This window comes from Salvelinus fontinalis, chromosome 38 (assembly GCF_029448725.1).
Source record: "Salvelinus fontinalis isolate EN_2023a chromosome 38, ASM2944872v1, whole genome shotgun sequence".
In the NCBI taxonomy this organism is placed as follows: Eukaryota; Metazoa; Chordata; class Actinopteri; order Salmoniformes; family Salmonidae; genus Salvelinus; species Salvelinus fontinalis.
Window position 1 is genome coordinate 5,696,717 of NC_074702.1, and position 18,504 is coordinate 5,715,220.

The 18,504-nt window shown below is 46.7% G+C and overlaps 1 protein-coding gene across 1 annotated transcript in view; it reads left to right on the top strand.

Annotated features, from left to right (window-relative positions):
- Nucleotides 1-18,504, top strand: part of adamtsl4 (ADAMTS-like 4) — a 47,624-nt gene that overhangs the window by 7,766 nt on the left and 21,354 nt on the right. Inside the window, exons 2-4 of the mRNA XM_055903014.1 lie at nucleotides 3,423-3,562; nucleotides 16,346-16,550; nucleotides 17,137-17,321. Coding sequence (XP_055758989.1) covers nucleotides 3,423-3,562; nucleotides 16,346-16,550; nucleotides 17,137-17,321 — 530 coding nt within the window. The remainder of the gene's footprint in view (nucleotides 1-3,422; nucleotides 3,563-16,345; nucleotides 16,551-17,136; nucleotides 17,322-18,504) is intronic.

An 18,504-nucleotide genomic window follows, 5' to 3' on the forward strand; every position in this document is an offset into this window, starting at 1 on the left:
CCTCTCTTCCTCTCTATCTCTATCTTCCTCCCTCTCTCTTCCTCTCTCTCTCCCTCTCTTCCTCTCTCTCCCCTCTCTTCCTATCTCTCCCTCGCTTCCTCTCTATCTCTCTCTTCCTCTCGCTCTCTTCCTCTCTCTCTCTCTCCCTCTCTTTCTCTCTCCCTCTCTTCCTCTCTAACTCTCTAACTCTCTCTCCCTCTCTTCCTATCTCTCCCTCTCTTCCTCTCTATCTCTCTCTTCCTCTCTATCTCTCTCTTCCTCTCTATCTCTCTCTCCCTCCTCTCCTCTCTATCTCTCTCTTCCTCTCTATCTCGCTCTCTCCTCTCTTCTTCTCTACCTCTCTCTATCTCTCTCTCTCCCTCTCTTCCTTTCCCCCTCTAAACCTCTCTATCTCTCTCTCTCCCTCCTTTCATTTCTCCCTCTTCCCCCTCTCTCTCTCCCTCTCTTCCTCTTGATCTCTCTCCCTCTCCCTCTATCTCTCCCTCTCTTCCTCTCTATCTCTCCCTCTCTTCCTGTCTATCTCTCTCTCCCTCTCTATCTCTCTCCCTCTCTCCCTCTCGTCCGCTCTATATCTCCATCCATCTTTCCACCTGTCTGTCTCTATTACACTCAGTCCTCTCCCTCTCTATCTTTGTCTCTCTCTCTCTCTCCCTCCACCTTTCCACCTGTCTGTCTCTATTACACTCAGTCCTCTCTCTCTGTTCCTCTCTATCACTCCATCCATCTTTCCATCTGTCTCTATTACACTCATTCCTCTCCCTCTCTTCCTCTCTATCTCTCCCTCCATCTTTCCATCTGTCTGTCTCTATTACACTCGTTCACTCCCCTCCTCTGTCCCTCCATCCTGTTCTTCTTTCAGATTCTCTGATTTCTATATTCGTTTTCTGTCCATCTTCGGATTTATCTAATTTCCTCTCTTTTTATCTACCTCTTTTTCTATCTCTCTTTGTCCCCATTTCACATCTTTCTCAGTCACACCCCTCCTCTGTCCCCCCACTTTGTCTTTCCCTTTCTACCTGTCCGCCCCTCTCTCTCTCTCTCCCCCTCTATCTCTCTCTCTCCCCCTCTATCTATCTATCTATCTCTCTCTCTCTTTCTTTCGCTCTATCTCTCTCTGTCTCTCTCTCTCTCTCTCTCTTTCTCTCTTTCTCTCTCTCTCTCTCTCTCTTTCTCTTTCTCTCTCTTTCTCTTTCTCTCTCTTTCTCTTTCTCTCTCTTTCTCTTTCTCTCTCTTTCTCTTTCTCTCTCTTTCTCTCTCTCTCTCTCTCTCTCTCTCTCTCTCTCTCTCTCTCTCTCTCCTCGCTCTCTCTCTCTCTCTCTCCTCTCTCTCTCTCTCTCTCTCTCTCTCTCTCTCTCTCTCTATTTTTTTTTACCTTTATTTAACTAGGCAAGTCAGTTAAGAACAAATTCTTATTTTCAATGACGGCCTAGGAACAGTGGGTTAACTGCCTGTTCAGGGGCAGAACGACAGATTTGTACCTTGTCAGCTCGGGGATTTGAACTTGCAACCTTCCGGTTACTAGTCCAACGCTCTAACCACTAGGCTACCCTGCAGCCCTATCTCTCTCTCCCTCTCTTCCTCTCGCTCTCTCCCCTCTTCCTCTCTCTGTCTGTCCCTCTCTTCCTCTCTATCTCTATCTTCCTCTCTATCTTCCTCTCTCTCTCCCTCTCTTCCTCTCTCTCCCTCTCTTCCTATCTCTCCCTCGCTTCCTCTCTATCTCTCTCTTCCTCTCGCTCTCTTCCTCTCTCTCTCTCTCCCTCTCTTTCTCTCTCCCTCTCTTCCTCTCTAACTCTCTAACTCTCTCTCCCTCTCTTCCTATCTCTCCCTCTCTTCCTCTCTATCTCTCTCTTCCTCTCTATCTCTCTCTTCCTCTCTATCTCTCTCTCCCTCTCTTCCTCTCTATCTCTCTCTTCCTCTCTATCTCGCTCTCTCCTCTCTTCTTCTCTACCTCTCTCTATCTCTCTCTCTCCCTCTCTTCCTTTCCCCCTCTAAACCTCTCTATCTCTCTCTCTCCCTCCTTTCATTTCTCCCTCTTCCCCCTCTCTCTCTCCCTCTCTTCCTCTTGATCTCTCTCCCTCTCCCTCTATCTCTCCCTCTCTTCCTCTCTATCTCTCCCTCTCTTCCTGTCTATCTCTCTCTCCCTCTCTATCTCTCTCCCTCTCTCCCTCTCGTCCGCTCTATATCTCCATCCATCTTTCCACCTGTCTGTCTCTATTACACTCAGTCCTCTCCCTCTTTATCTCTCCCTCTCTCCCTCTCTCTCTCCCTCTCTTCCTCTCCCCCCTCTCTCTCTCCCTTTGTTCCTCTCTATCTCTCTATCACTCCATCCATCTTTCCATCTGTCTGTCTCTATTACACTCAGTCCTCTCCCTCTCTTCCTCTCTATCACTCCATCCATCTTTCCATCTCTGTCTCTATTACACTCGTTCACTCCCCTCCTCTGTCCCTCCATCCTGTTTTTCTTTCAGATTCTCTGAATTCTCTGTTTTCTTCTGTCCATCTTCGGAATTCTCTCATTTCCTCTCTTTTTATCTACCTCTTTTTCTATCTCTCTTTGTCCCCATTTCTCATCTTTCTCAGTCACACCCCTCCTCTGTCCCCCCACTTTGTCTTTCCCTTTCTACCTGTCCGCCCCTCTCTCTCTCTCTCCCCCTATATCTCCCTCCCTCCCTCCCTCTCTCTCTTTCTCTTTCTTTCTTTCTTTCTCTCTTTCTCTCTCTGTCTCTCTCTCTCTCTCTCTCTTTCTTTCGCTCTATCTCTCTCTCTCTCCCTCTCTTCCTCTTGCTCTCTCCCTCTCTTCCTCTCTCTCTCTCCCTCTCTTCCTCTTGCTCTCTCCCTCTCTTCCTCTCTCTTTCTCCCTCTCTCTCTCTCTCTCTCTCTCTCTCTCTCTCTCTCTCTCTCTCAGTATTCAGGTTGATAGTGGGGTTATGTGGTCTGGCTGGAGTTTCCTGAACACATGGAGAGGAGCTCAGCGCTCAGCTGTATCTTCTCCAAGCCAAGACATATTAGTGTTTTATTTTCCATATATGCAATTATTATCATTTATTTTTTGCAGTGACATTACAGAGTATTTTGTGTAGATCATTGATAGAAAATGACAATGAAGTCCATTTTAACTCCACTTTGTAACACCACATGTGGAAAAAGTATTTTCTGAAGGCAGTACAGTACGCACACACACACACCCACACACACACACCCACACACACACACCCACACACACACACACACACACACACACACACACACACACACACACACACACACACACACACACACACACACACACACACACACACACACACACACACACACACACACACACACACACACAGTATGGAATATGGAATCATTCTATCGACATGGAATCATTCCATCGACATGGAATGTGTGTAACACCTCTGTGTGTGTGTGTGTTCCAGTTGGGGTGGATAAGCAATGTGAGCTGACGTGTAGGCCGGTTGGATATCGTTTCTACGTGAGTCAGGCAGACAGAGTGAGAGATGGAACACCCTGCGTTAACACCAGCACCAATGACGTGTGTGTGGCCGGGCGCTGCCTGGTAAGTGTGTGGGGGGGTCAACCTGTAAGTGTGTAGGTAGGGGGTCAACCTGTAAGTGTGTAGGTCGGGGGTCAACCTGTAAGTGTGTAGGTAGGGGGTCAACCTGTAAGTGTGTAGGTATGGGATCAACCTGTAAGTGTGTAGGTAGGGGGTCAACCTGTAAGTGTGTAGGTATGGGGTCAACCTGTAAGTGTGTAGGTAGGGGGTCAACCTGTAAGTGTGTAGGTAGGGGGTCAACCTGTAAGTGTATAGGTATGGGATCAACCTGTAAGTGTGTAGGTAGGGGGTCAACCTGTAAGTGTGTAGGTAGGGGTCAAACTGTAAGTGCGTAGGTAGGGGGTCAACCTGTAAGTGTGTAGGTAGGGGGTCAACCTGTAAGTGTGTAGGTAGGGGGTCAACCTGTAAGTGTGTAGGTAGGGGGTCAACCTGTAAGTGTGTAGGTAGGGGGTCAACCTGTAAGTGCGTAGGTAGGGGGTCAACCTGTAAGTGTGTAGGTAGGGGGTCAACCTGTAAGTGTGTAGGTAGGGGGTCAACCTGTAAGTGTGTAGGTAGGGGGTCAACCTGTAAGTGTGTAGGTCGGGGGTCAACCTGTAAGTGTGTAGGTCGGGGGTCAACCTGTAAGTGTGTAGGTCGGGGGTCAACCTGTAAGTGCGTAGGTAGGGGGTCAACCTTTAAGTGTGTAGATCAATCAATCAATCAAGTTTATTTTATATAGCCCTTCGTACATCAGCTAATATCTCGAAGTGCTGTACAGAGACCCAGCCTAAAACCCCAAACAGCTAGAATGCAGGTGTAGAAGCACGGTGGCTAGGAAAAACTCCCTAGAAAGGCCAAAACCTAGGAAGAAACCTAGAGAGGAACCAGGCTATGAGGGGTGGCCAGTCCTCTTCTGGCTGTGCCGGGTGGAGATTATAACAGAACTATGCCAAGATGTTCAAAAATGTTCATAAGTGACAAGCATGGTCAAATAATAATCATGAATAATATTTAGTTGTCTTTTCATAGCCGATCATTAAGAGTCGAAAAACAACAGGTCTGGGACAGGTGGCGGTTCCATAACCGCAGGCAGAACAGCAGCAAGGCCAGGCGGACTGGGGACAGCAAGGAGCCACCACGCCCGGCAGTCCCGACGTATGGTCCCAGGGCTCAGGTCCTCCGAGAGAAAGAAAGAGAGAAGGAGAAAATTAGAGAGAGCCAAGATTTTCAAAATGTTCATAAATGACAAGCATGGTCAAATAATAATCAGGAATAAATATGTTGGCTTTTCATAGCCGATCATTAAGAGTTGAAAACAGCAGGTCTGGGACAGGTAGGGGTTCCGTAATCGCAGGCAGAACCGTTGAAACTGGAATAGCAGCAAGGCCAGGCGGACTGGGGGCAGCAGGGAGTCGTCATGCCCGGTAGTCCTGACGTATGGTCCTAGGGCTCAGGTTCTCAGAGAGAGAAAGAAAGAGAGAACGAGAGAATTAGAGAAAGCATACTTAAATTCACACAGGACACTGGATAAGACAGGAGAAGTACTCCAGGTATAACCAACTGACCCTAGCCCCCCGACACAAACTACTGCAGCATAAATACTGGAGGCTGAGACAGGAGCGGTCAGGAGACACTGTGACCCCATCCGAAGATACCCCCGGACAGGGCCAAATAGGAAGGATATAACCCCACCCACTTTGCCAAAGCACAGCCCCCACACCACTAGAGGGATATCTTCAACCACCAACTTACAATCCTGAGACAAGGCCGAGTATAGCCAACAAAGATCTCCACCACAGCACAAACCAAGGGGGGCGCCAACCCAGACAGGAAGATCACGTCAGTAACTCAACCCACTCAAGTGACGCACCCCTCCCAGGGACGGCATGAAAGAGCACCAGTAAGCCAGTGACTCAGCCCCTGTAACAGGGTTAGAGGCAGAGAATCCCAGTGGAGAGAGGGGAACCGGCCAGGCAGAGACAGCAAGGGCGGTTCGTTGCTCCAGAGCCTTTCCGTTCACCTTCACACTCCTGGGCCAGACTACACTCAATCATATGACCTACTGAAGAGATAAGTCTTCAGTAAAGACTTAAAGGTTGAGACCGAGTCTGCGTCTCTCACATGGGTAGGCAGACTGTTCCATAAAAATGGAGATCTATAGGAGAAAGCCCTGCCTCCCGCTGTTTGCTTAGAAATTCTAGGGACAATTAGGAGGCCTGCGTCTTGTGACCGTAGCGTACGTATTGGTATGTACGGCAGGACCAACTCGGAAAGATAGGTAGGAGCAAGCCCATGTAACGCTTTATAGGTTAACAGTAAAACCTTGAAATCAGCCCTTGCCTTAACAGGAAGCCAGTGTAGGGAAGCTAGCACTGGAGTAATATGATCAAATTTCTTGGTTCTAGTCAGGATTCTAGCAGCCGTATTTAGCACTAACTGAAGTTTATTTAGTGCTTTATCCGGGTAGCCGGAAAATAGAGCATTACAGTAGTCTAACCTAGAAGTAACAAATGCATGGATTAATTTTTCTGCATCATTTTTGGACAGAAAATTTCTGATTTTTGCAATGTTACGTAGATGGAAAAAAGCTATCCTTGAAACAGTCTTGATATGTTCGTCAAAAGAGAGATCAGGGTCAAGAGTAACGCCGAGGTCCTTCACAGTTTTATTTGAGACGACTTTACAACCATCAAGACGAATTGTCAGATTTAACAGAAGATCTCTTTGTTTCTTGGGACCTAGAACAAGCATCTCTGTTTTGTCCGAGTTTAAAAGTCGAAAGTTTTCAGCCATCCACTTCCTTATGTCTGAAACACAGGCTTCTAGCGAGGGCAATTTTGGGGCTTCACCATGTTTCATTGAAATGTACAGCTGTGTGTCATCCGCATAGCAGTGAAAGTTAACATTATGTTTTCGAATAACATCCCCAAGAGGTAAAATGTATAGTGAAAACAATAATGGTCCTAAAACGGAACCTTGAGGAACACCGAAATGCACAGTGGATTTGTCAGAGGACAAACCATTCACAGAGACAAACTGATATCTTTCCGACAGGTAAGATCTAAACCAGGCCATAACTGGTCCGTGTAGACCAATTTGGGTTTCCAGTCTCTCCAAAAGAATGTGGTGATCGATGGTGTCAAAGGCAGCACTAAGGTCTAGTAGCACGAGGACAGATGCAGAGCCTCGGTCTGACGCCATTAAAAGGTAATTTACCACCTTCACAAGTGCAGTCTCAGTGCTATGATGGGGTCTAAAACCAGACTGAAGCATTTTGTATACATTGTTTGTCTTCAGAAAGGCAGTGAGTTGCTGCGCAACAGCTTTTTCTAAAATTTTTGAGAGGAATGGAAGATTCGATATAGGCCGATAGTTTTTTATATTTTCCGGGTCAAGGTTTGGCTTTTTCAAGAGAGGCTTTATCACTGCCACTTTTAGTGAGTTTGGTACACATCCGGTGGATAGAGGGCTGTTTATTATGTTCAACATAGGAGGGCCAAGCACAGGAAGCAGCTCTTTCAGCAGTTTAGTAGGAATAGGATCCAGTATGCAGCTTGAAGGTTTAGAGGCCATGATTATTTTCATCATTGTGTCAAGAGATATAGTACTAAAACACTTAAGTGTCTCTCCCGATCCCAGGCCTTGGCAGAGCTGTGCAGATCCAGGACAGCTAAGCCCTGGAGGAATACGCAGATTCAAAGAGGAGTCCTTAATTTGCTTTCTAATGGTCATGATCATTTCCTCAAAGAAGTTCATGAATTTATTACTGGTGAAGTGAAAGCCATCCTCTCTTGGGGAATGCTGCTTTTTAGTTAGCTTTGCAACAGTATCAAAAATAAATTTTGTATTGTTCTTATTTTCCTCGATTAAGTTGGAAAAGTAGGATGATCGAGCAGCAGTGAGGGCTCTTCGGTACTGCACGGTACTGTCTTTCCAAGCTAGTCGGAAGACTTCCAGTTTGGTGTGGCGCCATTTCCGTTCCAATTTCCTGGAAGCTTGCTTCAAAGCTCGGGTATTTTCTGTATACCAGGGAGCTAGTTTCTTATGACAAATGTTTTTCGTTTTTAGGGGTGCAACTGCATCTAGGGTATTGCGCAAGGTTAAATTGAGTTCCTCAGTTAAGTGGTTAACTGATTTTTGTCCTCCGACGTCCTTGGGTAGGCAGAAGGAGTCTGGAAGGGCATCAAGGAATTTTTGTGTTGTCTGAGAATTTATAGCACGACTTTTGATGCTCCTTGGTTGGGGTCTGAGCAGATTATTTGTTGCGATTGCAAACGTAATAAAATGGTGGTCCGATAGTCCAGGATTATGTGGGAAAACATTAAGATCTACAACATTTATTCCATGGGACAAAACTAGGTCCAGAGTATGACTGTGGCAGTGAGTAGGTCCAGAGACATGTTGGACAAAACCCACTGAGTCGATGATGGCTCCGAAAGACTTTTGGAGTGGGTCTGTGGACTTCTCCATATGAATATTAAAATCACCAAAAATTAGAATATGATCTGCTATGACTACAAGGTCTGATAGGAATTCAGGGAACTCAGAGAGGAACGCTGTATATGGCCCAGGAGGCCTGTAAACAGTAGCTATAAAAAGTGATTGAGTAGGTTGCATAGATTTCATGACTAGAAGCTCAAAAGACGAAAACGTCATTTTTTTTTTTTGCAAATTGAAATTTGCTATCATAAATGTTAGCAACACCTCCGCCTTTGCGGGATGCACGGGGGATATGGTCACTAGTTTAACTTTTACTGCCTCTGAAACCCGGATCCGGGATCCCCCCCCACCCCCCCCACACTGATTAGCATCGCTAGCATAGCGTCACATTTAAATAGTAGCATCTAAATATCATTAAATCACAAGTCCAAGACACCTAATGAAAGATACAGATCTTGTGAATCAAGTCACCATTTCATATTTTTAAAATGTTTTACAGGGAAGACAAAATATGTAAATCTATTAGCTAACCATGTTAGCAAAAGACACCCTTTTTCTTTGTCCACCATTTTTTCTCAACACCAGTAGCTATCACCAATTCGGCTAAACTAAGATATTGATAGCCACTAACCAAGAAAAAAGCTCATCAGATGACAGTCTGATAACATATTTATGGTATAGGATAGGTTTTGTTAGAAAAATGTGCATATTTCAGGTATAAATCATAGTTTGCCATTGCAGCCAGCATCACAAATCTCACCAAAGCTCCTAGAATTACTACAGACAGCAACGTGTATTACCAATTTACTCATCATAAAACATTTCTTAAAAATACACAGCACATAGCAATGGAAAGACACAGATCTTGTGAATTCAGACAACATTTCAGATTTTCTAAGTGTTTTACGGCGAAAACACAATGAATCGTTATATTAGCATACCACATATGCAAACGTTACCAGAGCATTGATTCTAGCCAAAGAGAGCGATAACTCAACATCGCCAAAATATATAAATTTTTTCACTAACCTTCTCAGAATTCTTCAGATGACACTCCTGTAACATCATATTACACAATCCATATAGAGTTTGATCGAAAATGTGCATATTTAGCGGCACAAATCGTGCTTACACAATGGAAATAGTGTTCAACTACTCAAGCAATCTGGCCGGCGCCATTTTGAAAATACAAATATTTTTATCAAAAACTATTCATAAACTTGACTAAAAAAATACAGGTTGGACATGAAATGAAAGATGTATTAGTTATTAATGCAACCGCAGAGTTAGATTTTTAAAATTAACGTTACTAGACATACAGTGTGCGTTACAGCCAGACTAGTGACGCAATAACGGCGTCACTAATCCCCATTATTGAGTTTACATTTTTCCACATAAAAACGGAATAACATCATAAATAGCTCTTACTTTTCGACGAGCTTCCATCAGAATCTTGCCATGGTGGTTCTTTGTCCAAAATAATCGTTGCTTGGTTGTAAAACGTTGCATTCAACTTCTGATACAGCAGCTAACACTAGCTAGCCATAGCTATTTTGCCATAACGTGTCCAAATCCTCAAGGCGCAATACTGAGGAAATTCCGAAAAATAGCAATATACTCGCATAATCTGATATAACTCGGTTTAAAATAGCTTCGTTATGATGCTTCTAACACCTATGTCTAATTAAATTACAGATGGATACATCTAACGTTTAAAATTGAGCGTTTGAAAATGGCATCCTGAGGTCCCTCTCTGCGCAATGCTCAGCGTGGAAAGGAAGGCTCCTCTCGCTCCTTGGCCTTTTATAACCTCTGAGAGCCACGCAGCAAGCCCATTCCACTTCTCATTGGTTACTGACATCCAGGGGAAGGCGGGTGCAGTTCATGTCGTTCCATAGGATATACAGAGACTTTCAAAACTGATCTGAAATCAGAGCTTCGCTCTCAGACCATCGCAGTACCTGTCATGGATTTCGCTGTAGAAAGAGTTCTGGGTCACCCACAGACAAAATTCCAACGTCTATAGAAACTAGAAAGTGTTTTCTATCCAATGGAATTAATAATATGCAAATTGTACGATCAAGAATTGAGCACGAGGCAGTTTAATTTGGTGACACTCAGAAATAAAAAATGCTAATTGCGCCACCTATTGGCAAAAGGTTAACCAGGAGGTGAGGCCTCATTTAACACATAAATTCATCAGGCTTAAGCCATGTTTCAGTCAGGCCAATCACATCAAGATTATGATCAGTGATTAGTTCATTGACTATGACTGCCTTTGAAGTGAGGGATCTAACATTAAGTAACCCTATTTTGAGATGTGAGGTATCATGATCTCTTTCAATAATGGCAGGAATGGAGGAGGTCTTTATCCTAATAAGATTGCTAAGGCGAACACCGCCATGTTTAGTTTTGCCCAATCTAGGTCGAGGCACAGACACAGTCTCAATGGGTATGGGTATGGCTGAGCTGACTACACTGACTGTGCTATTGGCAGACTCCACTAAGCTGGCAGGTTGGCTAACAGCCTGCTGCCTGGCCTGCACCCTATTTCATTGTGGGGCTAAAGGAGTTAGAGCCCTATCTATGTTGGTAGATAAGATGAGAGCACCCCTCCAGCTAGGATGGAGTCCGTCACTCCTCAGCAGGTCAGGCTTGGTCCTGTTTGTGGGTGAGTCCCAGAAAGAGGGACAATTATCTACAAATTCTATCTTTTGGGAGGGGCAGAAAACAGTTTTCAACTAGCGATTGAGTGCTGAGACTCTGCTGTAGAGCTCATCACTCCCCCTAACTGGGAGAGGGCCAGAGACAATTACTCGATGCCGACACATCTTTCTAGCTGATTTACACGCTGAAGCTATGTTGCGCTTGGTGACCTCTGACTGTTTCATCCTAACATCGTTGGTGCCGACGTGGATAACAATATCTCTATACTCTCTACACTCGCCAGATTTAGCTTTAGCCAGCACCATCTTCAGATTAGCCTTAACGTCGGTAGCCCTGCCCCCTGGTAAACAGTGTATGATCGCTGGGTGATTCGTTTTAAGTCTAATACTGCGGGTAATGGAGTCGCCAATGACTAGGGTTTTCAATTTGTCAGAGCTAATGTTTGGAGCCTTCGGCGTCTCAGACCCCGTAACGGGAGGAGTAGAGACAAGAGAAGACTCAGCCTCAGACTCCGACTCGCTACATAATGGGGAAAACCGGTTGAAAGTTTCTGTCTGCTGAATGAGCGACACCAGTTGAGCATTCCTACAGCATTTCCCTCCAGAAGCCATGAGAAAGTTGTCCGGCTGCGGGGACTGTGCGGGGGGGTTTATACTAACGTTACTATCTGTACTTACTGGTGGCACAGACGCTGTTTCTTCCTTTCCTACACTGAAATTACCCTTGCCTAACGATTGCGTCTGAAGCTGGGCTTGCAGCACAGCTATCCTCGCCGTAAGGCGATCGTTCTCCTGTATATTATGAGTACAGCGACTGCAATTAGTAGACATCATGTTAATGTTACTACTTAGCTTCGGCTGTTGAAGGTGCTGACGAACCATGTCCAGATAAAGCGTCCGGAGTGAAAGGTTGAATGAGGGAAAAAAAAGTTGCGATGGAAAAACTAAAAATATAAACGGTAATTAAAAACAAATACAAAAACAAAACGTAAAGTTGGCAGCTAGCAAAGTAAAGTTGGCAGCAAAACGCACAGCAACAAAACGCACAGCAGACACGTCTGCAAATTCAACAGGATTAACTAAATAACTATTAAAATGGTTTTGAAAAACAATCGTATGCTTCAGATAGGGGGTCAACCTGTAAGTGTGTAGGTAGGGGGTCAACCTGTAAGTGTGTAGGTAGGGGGTCAACCTGTAAGTGTGTAGGTAGGGGGTCAACCTGTAAGTGTGTAGGTAGGAGGTCAACCTGTAAGTGCGTAGGTAGGGGGTCAACCTGTAAGTGTGTAGGTAGGGGGTCAACCTGTAAGTGTGTAGGTAGGGGGTCAACCTGTAAGTGTGTAGGTAGGGGGTCAACCTGTAAGTGTGTAGGTAGGGGGTCAACCTGTAAGTGTGTAGGTAGGGGGTCAACCTTTAAGTGTGTAGGTAGGGGGTCAACCTGTAAGTGTGTAGGTAGGGGGTCAACCTGTAAGTGTGTAGGTAGGGGGTCAACCTGTTAGTGCGTAGGTAGGGGGTCAACCTGTAAGTGTATAGGTAGGGGGTCAACCTGTAAGTGTATAGGTAGGGGGTCAACCTGTAAGTGTGTAGGTAGGGGGTCAACCTGTAAGTGTGTAGGTCGGGGGTCAACCTGTAAGTGTGTAGGTAGGGGGTCAACCTGTAAGTGTGTAGGTAGGGGGTCAACCTGTAAGTGTGTAGGTAGGGGGTCAACCTGTAAGTGTATAGGTAGGGGGTCAACCTGTAAGTGTGTAGGTAGGGGGTCAACCTGTAAGTGTGTAGATAGGGGGTCAACCTGTAAGTGTGTAGGTAGGGGGTCAACCTGTAAGTGTGTAGGTAGGGGGTCAACCTGTAAGTGTGTAGGTAGGGGGTCAACCTGTAAGTGCGTAGGTAGGGGGTCAACCTGTAAGTGTGTAGGTCGGGGGTCAACCTGTAAGTGTGTAGGTCGGGGGTCAACCTGTAAGTGTGTATGTCGGGGGTCAACCTGTAAGTGTGTAGGTAGGGGGTCAACTTGTAAGTGTGTAGGTAGGGGGTCAACCTGTAAGTGTGTAGGTAGGGGGTCAACCTGTAAGTGTGTAGATAGGGGGTCAACCTGTAAGTGCGTAGGTAGGGGGTCAACCTGTAAGTGTGTAGGTCGGGGGTCAACCTGTAAGTGTGTAGGTCGGGGGTCAACCTGTAAGTGTGTATGTCGGGGGTCAACCTGTAAGTGTGTAGGTAGGGGGTCAACTTGTAAGTGTGTAGGTAGGGGGTCAACCTGTAAGTGTGTAGGTAGGGGGTCAACCTGTAAGTGTGTAGGTAGGGGGTCAACCTGTAAGTGTGTAGGTAGGGGGTCAACCTGTAAGTGTGTAGGTAGGGGGTCAACCTGTAAGTGTGTAGATAGGGGGTCAACCTGTAAGTGTGTAGGTAGGGGGTCAACCTGTAAGTGTGTAGGTAGGGGGTCAACCTGTAAGTGTGTAGGTAGGGGGTCAACCTGTAAGTGTGTAGGTAGGGGGTCAACCTGTAAGTGTGTAGATAGGGGGTCAACCTGTAAGTGTGTAGGTAGGGGGTCAACCTGTAAGTGTGTAGGTAGGGGGTCAACCTGTAAGTGTGTAGGTAGGGGGTCAACCTGTAAGTGCGTAGGTAGGGGGTCAACCTGTAAGTGTGTAGGTCGGGGGTCAACCTGTAAGTGTGTAGGTCGGGGGTCAACCTGTAAGTGTGTATGTCGGGGGTCAACCTGTAAGTGTGTAGGTAGGGGGTCAACCTGTAAGTGCGTAGGTAGGGGGTCAACCTGTAAGTGTGTAGGTCGGGGGTCAACCTGTAAGTGTGTAGGTCGGGGGTCAACCTGTAAGTGTGTATGTCGGGGGTCAACCTGTAAGTGTGTAGGTAGGGGGTCAACTTGTAAGTGTGTAGGTAGGGGGTCAACCTGTAAGTGTGTAGGTAGGGGGTCAACCTGTAAGTGTGTAGGTAGGGGGTCAACCTGTAAGTGCGTAGGTAGGGGGTCAACCTGTAAGTGTGTAGGTAGGGGGTCAACCTGTAAGTGCGTAGGTAGGGGGTCAACCTGTAAGTGTGTAGGTAGGGGGTCAACCTGTAAGTGCGTAGGTAGGGGGTCAACCTGTAAGTGTGTAGGTAGGGGGTCAACCTGTAAGTGCGAAGGTAGGGGGTCAACCTGTAAGTGTGTAGGTAGGGGGTCAACCTGTAAGTGTGTAGGTAGGGGGTCAACCTGTAAGTGTGTAGGTAGGGGGTCAACCTGTAAGTGTGTAGGTATGGGGTCAACCTGTAAGTGTATAGGTATGGGGTCAACCTGTAAGTGTGTAGGTAGGGGGTCAACCTGTAAGTGTGTAGGTAGGGGGTCAACCTGTAAGTGTGTAGGTAGGGGGTCAACCTGTAAGTGTGTAGATAGGGGGTCAACCTGTAAGTGTGTAGGTAGGGGGTCAACTTGTAAGTGTGTAGATAGGGGGTCAACCTGTAAGTGGTTGTAACCTGTAACAGTACCCCCAACAGTACTCCCAACAGTACTCCCAACAGTACCCCCAACAGTACCCCCAACAGTACTCCCAACAGTACCCCCAACAGTACTCCCAACAGTACTCCCAACAGTACTCCCAACAGTACCCCCAACAGTACTCTCAACAGTACTCCCAACAGTACTCCCAACAGTACTCCCAACAGTACCCTCAACAATACCCTCAACAGTACCCCCAACAGTACCCCCAACAGTACTCCCAACAGTACTCCCAACAGTACTCTCAACAGTACTCCCAACAGTACCCCCAACAGTACTCCAAACAGTACCCCCAACAGTACTCCCAACAGTACTCCCAACAGCACCCCCAACAGTACCCCCAACAGTACCCCCAACAGTACCCTCAACAGTACCCTCAATAGTACTCCCAACAGCACCCCCAACAGTACCCTCAACAGTACGCCCAACAGTACCCCCAACAGTACTCCCAACAGTACTCCCGGCAGTACCCCCGACAGTACTTTCAACAGTACTCCCAACAGTACTCCCATCAGTACCCCCAACAGTACCCTCAACAGTACTCCCAACAGTACCCCCAACAGTACCCCCAACAGTACCCCCAACAGTACCCCCAGCAGTACCCCCAACAGTACCCTCAACAGTACTCCCAACAGTACCCCCAACAGTACTCCCAACAGTACCCCCAACAGTACCCCCAACAGTACTCCCAACAGTACCCCCAACAGTACCCTCAACAGTACCCCCAACTGCACCCCCAACTGTACCCTCAACAGTACCCTCAACAGTACTCCCAACAGTACTCCCAACAGTACCCTCAACAGTACTCTCAACTGTACCCCCAACAGTACCCCCAACAGTACCCCCAACAGTACCCCCAACAGTACTCCCAACAGTACTCCCGACAGTACCCCAAACAGTACCCTCAACAGTACCCTCAACAGTACTCCCAACAGTACTCCCAACAGTACCCTCAACAGTACTCTCAACAGTACCCCCAACAGTACCCCCAACAGTACCCACAACAGTACCCCCAACAGTACTCCCAACAGTACCCACAACAGTACCCTCAACAGTACCCTCAACAGTACTACCAACAGTACTCCCAACAGTACTCCCAACAGTACTCCCAACAGTACTCCCAACAGTACCCCCAACAGTACTCCCAACAGTACCCCCAACAGTACTCCCAACAGTACTTTCAACAGTACTCCCAACAGTACTCCCAACAGTACTCCCAACAGTACCCCCAACAGTACTCCCAACGGTACCCTCAACGGTACCCCCAACAGTACTCCCAACAGTACTCCCAACAGTACCTCAACAATGTGTGCTGTTGGGGGGACTAGAGGAGTTGGAAAACACTGTTCTACAGTACACATAACATATGAAAGCCCAACCTAGTGGTTTTTGTTGATTGTCCTAGCTGGTTTGGACTCTCTCACTTCACTCTGGGCTCTGGGCCTTCTTTTAACCCCCGTCCCTATCTCTCTCCCTCTGTCTCTCTCTCTCCCCCTCTGTCTCTCTCTCTCTCTCGCTCTCTCTCTCTCTCCCCCTCTCTCTCCCTCTGTCTCTCTCTCTCCCCCTCTGTCTCTCTCTCTCTCCCTCTCTCTCTTTCTCTCTCTCTCTCTCTCCCTCTGTCTCTTTCTCTCCCCCTCTGTTTCTCTCTCTCTCTCTTTTTCTCTCTCTCTCTCTCTCTCTCTCTCTCTCTCTCTCTCTCTCTCTCTCCCTATCTCTCTCCCTATCTCTCTCCCTCTGTCTCTCTCTCTCCCCCTCTGTCTCTCTCTCTCTCTCTCTCTCCCTCTCTCTCTCTCTCTCTCTCTCTCTCTCTCTCTCTCTCTCCCTCTCTCTCTCTCCCTATCTCTCTCCCTCTCACGCTCTTTCTCCCTCTCTCTCCCCCCCCCTCTCTCTATCCCCCTCGTTCTCTCCTTTTGACATGATAAGGTCTGGAACAGTTATTACCAAAGCATTGTTACACAAACAATGAAATAAACAGAGGATGTGAAATGTCAACAGCAGAAACAGTAAAAGGACCATTCTCTCTCTCCCTGTCTCCCATCTCCTCCCTTTCCCTTTGTGTGTCTCTCTGTGTCTCTTTCTCTCTTCTGCTCTCTCCCTCCATTCTACCTCCCTCTACCCTACCCCCTACCCTCCTCTCAATTTCCCATCTCTCTATCTTTCCCTGTCCCCCCCCCCCTTTCTCCTCTCCTGTTTCTCATTGTCCCCCTTGTCTCCCTCTCTCTCCCCCAGACTGAGGGCTGTGATGGGGTGTTGGGGTCTGGCTTGGTGATTGACAGGTGTGGTCAGTGTGGGGGGCGGGACCTGTCCTGTCAGAAGCTGAGCGGGAGCTTCCAGAACACCAGTGTTCCCCTTGGTTACCACAGAATCCTGGACATCCCCCCAGGAGCTACTGCCATTAACATCACAGAGAGACACGCCAGCTCCAACTACCTGGGTAACACACACACATGCCAGGCTAGAGATAGTAAACCAAGCTGAAGACCACTACTAGTGTGGTCTAGAATTCACACCAAACTCCCAGGCCAACATAACAATGTCAGTCCAGTCATTGGAGCCTGAGAAGAGATGTAGATTTGAGAATGTCATTTGGCCAGTGAATGTGTGTGTGTTGGACTGGCATTGTTATGTTGGCCTGGGAGTCTGGTGTGAATTCTTTGGCCTGGCAGACTAACCTCAGATAAAGCTGCTATTGTCACAGTCCTTAGAGGCCTAGAGCAGAGACACCGTGTGTCTGTCTGCCTACTGTCTGCTGTCTGTTAATGAGACTAAACTCTGTGTGTGTGTGTGTGTCTGTCTGTGTGTGTGTGCGGTTAGTGTGTCTGAGTCTATGTTTGTATGTGTGTCTTTTTAGAGGAATTGACTGGTTTGCAGACTGAACATGACTTTAAAAGAAAACCAAACCCAAACCCTCCCTTCGTCCTCCCCTTTCCTCCCCCTTCTCTCAACCATTCCTCCTTTCTCTCTATTCATCCCCTCCCCCCTCCTCCATCTCTCCCCTCCCTCCCCCCTCCTCCTCCCAGCCCTACGTAGTGGTACAGGTGTGTCAGTAGTGAATGGGCGCTGGGCGGTGGATCCTCCAGGAGACTACGAGGCAGGGGGGACTACCTTCACCTACACCCGCCCCAGGGCTCTCTCTGATGGGCAGGAGGACAGAGGAGAGACCCTTACAGCTCCAGGACCCACCACCACACAACTGACTCTATATGTGAGTAGGACACACTTTTACACACGCACATTGCCCACACACACACACACATAAACACACACACACACACACACACACACATAAACACACATAAACACACATAAACACACATAAACACACATAAACACACACACTTATACACACATAAACACACATAAACACACACACTTATACACACATAAACACACACACTTATACACACATGCACACACATAAACACACACACTTATACACACATGCACACACACCCACCCACACACACAAATAAACACACACACACTTTTGTTGATTAAATCAGAAGATATATCTCTCTGCTCCTGTGTTACATATAGATGTCAATGGCCCTGGGCTATGTTGTCCTGTAGTTTATATAGATCACCATGAAGACAGGGTTATGTTGTCCTGTAGTTTATATACATCACCATGAAGACAGGATTATGTTGTCCTGTAGTTTATATAGATCACCATGAAGACAGGATTATGTTGTCCTGTAGTTTATATAGATCACCATGAAGACAGGGTTATGTTGTCCTGTAGTTTATATAGATCACCATGAAGACAGGGTTATGTTGTCCTGTAGTTTATATACAGTCGTATGAAAAACTTTGGGCACCCCTGACAATTTCCATGATTTCCATTTATAAATAATTGGGTGTTTGGGTCAGCAATTTCATTTTGATCTATCAAATAACTGATGGACACAGTAATATTTCAGTAGTGAAATTAGGTTTATTGGATTAACAGAAAATGTGCAATATGCATCAAAACAAAATTAGACGGGTGCATAAATTTGGGCACCCCAATAGAAAAATCACATAATTATTTAGTAGAGCCTCCTTTTGCTAAAATAACAGCCTCTAGATGCTTCCCATAGCCTCTAATGAGTGTCTGGATTCTGGATGAAGGTATTTTGGACCATTCCTCCTTACAAAACATCTCCAGTTCAGTTAGGTTTGATGGTTGCCGAGCATGGACAGCCTGCTTCAAATCATCCCACAGATTCTCAATGATATTCAGGTCTGGGGACTGGGATGGCCATTCCAGAACATTGTACTTGTTCCTCTGCATAAATGCCCGGGTAGATTTTGAGCAGTGTTTTGGGTCGTTGTCTTGTTGAAATATCCAGCGCCGGCGTAACTTCAACTTTGTGACTGATTCTTCAACATTATTCCCAAGAATCTGC